The sequence below is a fragment of the Vulpes vulpes genome, chromosome 5, assembly GCF_048418805.1.
Source record: "Vulpes vulpes isolate BD-2025 chromosome 5, VulVul3, whole genome shotgun sequence".
NCBI lineage: Eukaryota > Metazoa > Chordata > Mammalia > Carnivora > Canidae > Vulpes > Vulpes vulpes.
The window spans coordinates 75,212,352-75,219,772 of NC_132784.1; the positions used below are offsets into that span (position 1 = coordinate 75,212,352).

At 35.0% G+C, this 7,421-nt stretch overlaps 1 protein-coding gene across 2 annotated transcripts; it reads left to right on the top strand.

Annotated features, from left to right (window-relative positions):
• Positions 1-4,535: 4,535 nt before the first annotated feature.
• On the top strand, positions 4,536-6,092 carry LOC112912193 (olfactory receptor 4A47). 2 transcript variants are annotated; one of them, XM_072757346.1, is made up of 2 exons: positions 4,536-5,428; positions 6,062-6,092. In XM_072757346.1, exons 1-2 carry the CDS (start codon positions 4,536-4,538, stop codon positions 6,090-6,092), a joined length of 924 nt encoding a protein of 307 aa, XP_072613447.1. The 2 variants fall into 2 exon arrangements, with proteins under 2 accessions (XP_072613447.1, XP_025844714.2); XM_025988929.2 differs by lacking the exon at positions 6,062-6,092 and having other exon boundaries at positions 4,536-5,465.
• Positions 6,093-7,421: the final 1,329 nt, after the last annotated feature.

The window sequence follows — 7,421 nt, forward strand, 5'->3', positions numbered from 1 at the left end:
CAATTGCACATAGTTGGAATCATACAATATGTAGCCTTTTGAGATTGCATTCTTTCACTTAGTAATACACATTTGAATTTCTTCTATGTCCTTTTCTGACTTGGTAGGTCAACCTTTTAGTGCCAAATAGTCTTTATTTTCTGTCTGTACCACAGCTTTTTTTTTATCAACTCACCCACCAAAGAGTGTCTTGGTTGTTTCCATGTTTTGACAATTGTGAATAAAGTTGCTAGAAACATCTAGGCATAGATTTTTTTTCCTTCTCATCTTGATTAAAGTATAATTGGCACATAATATAAGTTTAATGTGTACAATGTGATTTGTCAAACATATATGTTGTGAAATTATTACCACAATAAGTTAAGTTAAAACATTCATCCCTTCACATAATTACATTTTTTGGGGGGAGAACATTTAAAATTTACTCTCAAGTATATAACACAATATTGTTAACTATGTCACCATACTGATTATTAGATACTCAGGACTTATTCATCTTCAGCTAGAAGTTAGTAGTTTTTGGTCAACATCTCCGTCTTTCCTTATCCCCACCTCCTGGCAACCACTGTTCTACTTTCTGATTCTATTAGTTTGACCTTTCTTCTTCACTTTTAAAGGATAATTACACAGAGCACAGAAATTTAGATTGGTGGGTTTTTTTTTCTTTTGTTTTCTCTCAGCACTTTATTTATTTATTTATTTTCTCTCAGCACTTTAAATACTCCATTCACTTCTTTCTTGCATGGTTTCTGAGAAGTTGGATCTAATTCTTTTTTCTTCTTCTTGTGGTGGTCCCAGTCTAGTGATAGTGATGTGATTGTCTAGGAATGCCTGTGGCACTCACCTGGGCTTGTATTACTTATAGTAAGTCCCCATAGACATTTCCTCCACTGAGGCCAGTGTTGTGGCTGGACTGGCTCTTGTGGTTCTTACTATGATTTCAGGATACACTTGACTGCAGTAAAAATGATCAGGGAGCTTCAAGGTACACGATATTCTACACACTAGTCTTAGAGGGTAAACAGCATATCTGAGGGCCACATCTGAGATTGCAGTTAAAGAGAGCAAGAGTACAGACCTGGGGCTATGCCTTTATTAGGGTCTGATGGTAGTGGGGGCCTATGCAGGGTTTCATGGGTTCACTCTTTATTGGCTCATTTAAAGCATGAGAGTAAGAAGTAAGGCACAGAAAAGGAGAAGCAGGGTCACTAAACTGGTCAGTTGTTGAAGTTACCCAGGGCTTTCTGAAAGAGGAAACTTCATGAGTGGAGGTGTCTTAATTCCTAACCTGGTTGCTTTGCTAGTAGCTGTGTCATATAGTTGGTAATATGTTTATTCATGATAGGTGCTTTTGAAATGGATGCTTTGTCAATCAAAAACTTAATGTCAAGCAAGCACTTACAGTACAATCAAAGGGCTTAATGTCAGACACTACCCATAGGTAAGATACTTTTTCTTTGTTTTCTTGCAAGATTAAAAATTTTACCTTTGATTTTCTGAAGCTTGAATATGACATACTTCTATCTGGTTTTTGTTAGGCATTTATCTTATGAAGTATTACCTGAGCTTCCAGAGGCTTGGTGTTCAACATTAATTTGGGGGGCAATTCTCAGTCATTATTGCTTAAAATCTTGCCTCTATTCTTGTCAATTTTTCTAGTATTCCCATTACATGTATGTTACCTGTTTGGTAGTTGTCCCACTGTTTTGCATATTCTGTTCTAGTTTGTTTATTTGTCTATGTTTTTTTTCAGGTTTTTTTTCTCTTTGATTTTCAGTTTTGGAAATTTCTATTGCCATGTCCTGAGGCTATGTCCAGTCTACTAATGCTCATCAAAGGCATTCTTGAATTCTGTCAGTGTTTTTGATCTCTAGCATTTCTTTTCAATTTTTCCTTAGAATTTCTCTCTCTTCTTACATTATCCACCTGTTCTTGTCTTTAGTGATATAACAGGGCAAGTGTTCTGGAGTTCTATGATAAAATCTAACTCTTCTGGTCAGTTTGTACTCTGGGACTGTATAGTTCACCAGTGCTTCTCATCTGACCTGTCCATAATGTGATAGACCTAAAAGAATATTTACATCTAGATGTTCTTTTAAAATTTTAAAATTTGGTGGAAAAATCAAAGTAAATAAAATAAAGCAAGAGTCATTCTTGGACATACTCCCAGGGCATGACTTGATAATATATCTGGTTGGAAGGCAAAAAATGGCCCGTGATCTTTGCTTTTACTGGGGAGAAGATGCTATTCTCTTCAGCACTGTTACTATTCTTTGAGAACATTTCAAGAATGTCCTCTCTAGATCTCAGTACAATTAATTTTGCCATTACAAACAGAATGAGATGGCCCCAAAATGGGAATGGTAATTTTTCTTTTTTTGAGGTACTAGAAAAAAAGTTATTTTTTGGAAGAGATTTTTCCTTTTAAAAGAGCTTGTTGCTGACTTGTTATTTCAATAAAGTTGCCTGCCTCAATAAATTACCCTAATGTGGAAAATTTTTGGTTTTCTATTTGCATCATGGAATTCCTTTTAAGTTGATCTACAATCAAGTAATAACAATTTTCTGAAGTACTTAGAGGACTCTGCAGAACAAGCACAGATCTGGTCATGTGAAGTAAAATATATCCTTAAGGACTAATGCAGCTTTTTGACCTCGTTGGTCATACTGGATAAGAGAGGCATTTCCAGGTCTTTATTAGTTCGTTTAAGAGTCTCCTGCTGACTGTAAGCAAGCTTTCAAAAGGTAAGCCTATAAGAGTTAATGGTGGAGATTTTCAATTGTGTGAATTATTTTATAATGCAGGAAATTCTTACAAATTTGAGCTTATGAGAATTAAAAGTTGAAAAGGTCTTCAGAATCACAGGAGTTTTGAAGTTAATCAGAGTTAGTTTTTTTTTTGACTCATAAGCTGCTTTATTTGCATGCAGAATGGTAAAGAATTGAGAATACATAATTCAAAAAATTGCCATAATAATTAAAAATGTTAAATGTCGGGATCCCTGGGTGGCGCAGCGGTTTGGCGCCTGCCTTTGGCCCAGGGCGCGATCCTGGAGACCCAGGATCGAATCCCACGTCGGGCTCCCGGTGCATGGAGCCTGCTTCTCCCTCTGCCTGTGTCTCTGTGTCTCTGCCTCTCTCTCTCTCACTGTGCGCCTATCATAAATTTAAAAAAAAAAAAGTTAAATGTCTAAACATGTAACCAGAATTGGATGTTAGAGAGTCCTCTTAGTTAGGATACCTAAATAGAAAAAAAAAAAAAGAAGAAGAAGAAGAAAAAGTAGAAATATAAAAGTAAGTTTATCAAAATTATGTATTATATATTAACATTTAATATATAAATGTTTTTAACAAAAATATATACAATTAAAGTAAAATATAAATCCCTGGCACAGATGATAGAGGTATAGACAACCTAGCAGAGAAGACATGTTAACTAATGATCTGCAGTGTAACACAGTAAATACTACTCTAAAACTATAAGCAAATTTTACATATGTACAGAGGAAGAAACACACTACTGCTTATTTCTGTTGTAAATATGATTTAATTATTTGTTCAAAGTTAGTTTTTAATCCCATCTCTGTCACTGAAAGGTATATGACTTTGAGAATTTAAGTATTCTAAGCCTGTTTTTTCAACTATAAAATGGAGATAGCAGTGCTTGCTACTGTAAAGATAAAGTGTACCTTATCTGTGATCTATATAGATGTGCATATGTATAGATATAGATGTATATGTGTATACATATATACATATACATATATATATATATAAAATGCCTATGTAAGTGTGGAAATAGCACATGATGTAGAGTTATGCATGACAAATAATAGATGTTGTTCTTGCAGTGTTACCATTTCCTGTCATTAAAATACTTTGTACCATATAATGAGATGGAGATCATTTAGGAAGGAATAGGTTTATTGTGGAAAGTTAAAAACTTATCTTAAAAAAAAAACAAACTTATCTTAATAAATAATTGATAACTATTTGGAAATGTCAATTAGGTAGATGTAAGCAGAGAACCATTCATAAATTGTTCTCCCACTTTAAATATGTAAATTACCTTGAGTGATTCTTCATTTAGGAATTATACTCTGTGTAGGACTTTATACATTGTGTATCTTTCAAGGAATTTCCTTTCCATCTTGTTCTCTCACTTCTCCTTTAAAACTCAGCTAAAGTACTGCTTTCTCTGGGAAGTCTTCCCAGATCCCAAGTTGATTTATGTGTTATGGCACATGGAATCCATAGTTTACATGAATATACTTGTGGTGACACTTGTTAAATTGATCTGTAGTGGTCTGACTCCCTATATATGAAATCACTGAGAGGAAGAAACCACATTGTATTTAACTAAGTGATATCAATTATGATAGGTTTGATAGAAATAGATTTTGCATGTGCACTTTTTGTTGACTAAATAAAAAATCAAGCTTATAATATACTTAAAAGTTTTTTCTTTGTTTTAAAGGTAAACTGTTTCTAATAACAAAGGTCAGGACCCATAAGGAATAGAAAGAGCCAAGGAAATGGAACCAAAGAACAATGTTACTGACTTTGTCCTCTTGGGCCTCACACAGAATCCAAAGGAACAGAAGGTCCTTTTTGTTATATTCTTGCTCTTCTATATTTTGACCATGGTGGGCAACCTACTCATTGTGGTGACTGTTTCTTTCAGTAAGACCCTGGGCTCGCCTATGTACTTTTTTCTTGCCAGCTTATCATTTATGGATGTCATTTATTCCTCATCTATTTCTCCTGAACTGCTTTCAAATTTGTTCTTTGGAGAAAATATCATATCCTTCCAATCTTGTATGATCCAGCTATTTACAGAGCACTTTTTTGGTGGATCAGAGGTCTTTCTTCTGCTGGTGATGGCCTATGACCGCTATGTGGCCATCTGTAAGCCCTTGCATTATTTGGTTATCATGAGGCAATGGGTGTGTATTGTGCTGCTGGTGGTATCCTGGGTTGGAGGTTTTCTGCATTCAGTAATTCAACTTAGCACTATTTATGGGCTCCCATTCTGTGGCCCCAATGTCATCGATCATTTTTTCTGTGATATGTACCCCTTACTGAAACTGGTCTGTACTGACACCCATGTCATTGGCATCTTAGTTGCTGCCAATGGAGGGATGATCTGCTCTATTGTGTTTGTGCTCTTGCTCATCTCTTATGGTGTCATCTTGCACTCTCTAAAGAACCTTAGTCCGGAGGGGAGGCGGAAAGCCCTCCAGACCTGTGGTTCCCACATCACTGTGGTGGTCTTCTTCTTTGTTCCATGTATTTTCATGTATGTAAGACCTGCTAAGACCTTCCCCATTGACAAATCCCTGAGTGTGTTTTATACAGTCATAACCCCCATGCTGAACCCACTGATCTACACTCTGAGAAATTCTGAGATGACAAATGCTATGAAGAAGCTCTGGAGCAGAAGTATCATATCTTGCAGCAAATGAGCCCATCTGCCACCATGAATAGAGTCATTTGAACATTAGGGTTCATTTCCTTAGAATGCAGAAGTCTTCTTCTTTTAAAAAGATTGATTGATTGATTGATTGATTGATTTGGTTTTATTTATTTAAAATAGAATGAGTGAAAGCAAGAGAGACAGAATTTGAAGCAGACTCTGCATTGAGCACAGAGCCTGACATGGGACTAAATCCCTGAGCCGGGAGATCATGACCTGAGCCAAAATCAAGAGTTGGATGATATACTGATTGAGGCACCCAGGTGCCCCAGAATGCAGAATCTGATTCTGACTTTAATTTCTTTAAAGAATTTCTGGTAATTATAATTAAAGCATGGACTAGATGATTGTACTGTAATAAGTTTTCCTCCTTGCAAGAATATAATGTCTATAATGTCTTGTGTATTACTTCACTTAGAATGATATAATGCTTTTAAAGTAAGGAATCAATAATAGGTGATGAGTTAGTGAGGAAATTTTTGTATGATTATACTAAACAGTCATCAATTTATGTATTTATCTTTCACTTTTTTCCTGAGATTTAGTATTATTTTTAATTAGATTCTTGTCATTTCATCATTTTATTTTACTATTTAAAATATTCAAACATGTATAGAATGTCTTCTTTGTTAAATTTTGGTTGTCTTATATAAGAAAAGTTGAAGTGTAACAGGTAATTATAACAAAAATGAAAACCTTACAAAATAAGATAAGGTTTAGGGCAGCCCGGGTGGCTCAGTGGTTTAGTGCCACCTTCAGCCCAGGGTGTGATCCTGGAGACCTGGGATCCAGTCCCACGTCGGGGGCCCTGCATGGAGCCTGTTTCTCCCTCTGCTTGTGTCTCTGCCTCTCTCCCTCTCCCTCTGTCTCTCTGTGTCTCTCATGAATAAACAAATTAAATCTTTAAAATATAGGATAAGATGTAGCATAAATTTCCTGCTTATCTCTCAGCATGGTCTCTAGTCTTCTTCCTCGGGAGCAGTCACTTCATTGGTTTCTGAAGATTTATCAGATAACAATCTTTACAAACGCATGTGCATTTAAATATACGGATGTGTATTTTTTCTTTGTATGTAAATGTTTGCTTTTACTATGCAACATTTAAAATATGTTTTATCTTATTTTATTTAAATTCCATTAATTAACATATAGTATATCATTACTTTCAGATGTAGAGTTCAGTTATTCATCAGTTCCATATATACCCAGTGCTCATTACATCACATGCCCTCCTTATTGCTCATGCAATACTTCTTTAAAATACACTTTTAATTTTAGGATTGTTTTTATGTTTTTTATTTCCTCTTTTTTTTTTGTTTTTTTTTCTATATATATATATAGAAAAAAGTGCTCTCTCTATGTGTGTATATATATATATATATATATATACACACACACACACACATAAATGTGTATATATATATATATATATATATATATATATATATATATATTGGAGCTCGATTTGCCAACATATAGTATAAAACCCAGTGCTCATTCCATCAAGTGCCCCCCTCGGTGCCCATCACCCAGTCATCCCATTCCCCTGCCCACCTCCCCTTCCACTACCCCTTGTTTTTTTTTCCAGGATTAAGAATCTCTCATTTTCATTTTAAACTGAAGTATACTTAATGTACTGTCTTAGGTTCAGATGTACAAGATAGTGCTCTGACAATTATAGACATGACATAAGAATATTCACCATGTAAGTGTAGTCATCATCTGTCGCCATCCAAGGGTAATTACTACAGTATTTATTTCTTATGTTGCATTATATCTTTTGACTTAAATATTTTATAACTGGAAGCCTGTACCTCTTAATCACCTTCACCTATCTTGCCTGTCCTCTCAGCCTCTCCCTTCCGGTAATCATCAGTTTGTTCTCTGTGTTTGAGTCTATTTTGTTTCTGTTTATTTGTTTTTTAGATTCTACATAAAAGTCAAA

Coding starts and splice junctions, on each gene's coding strand:
- LOC112912193 (XM_025988929.2), top strand. CDS start 4,536: ATGGAACCAAAGAACAATGTTACTGACTTTGTCCTCTTGGGCCTCACA.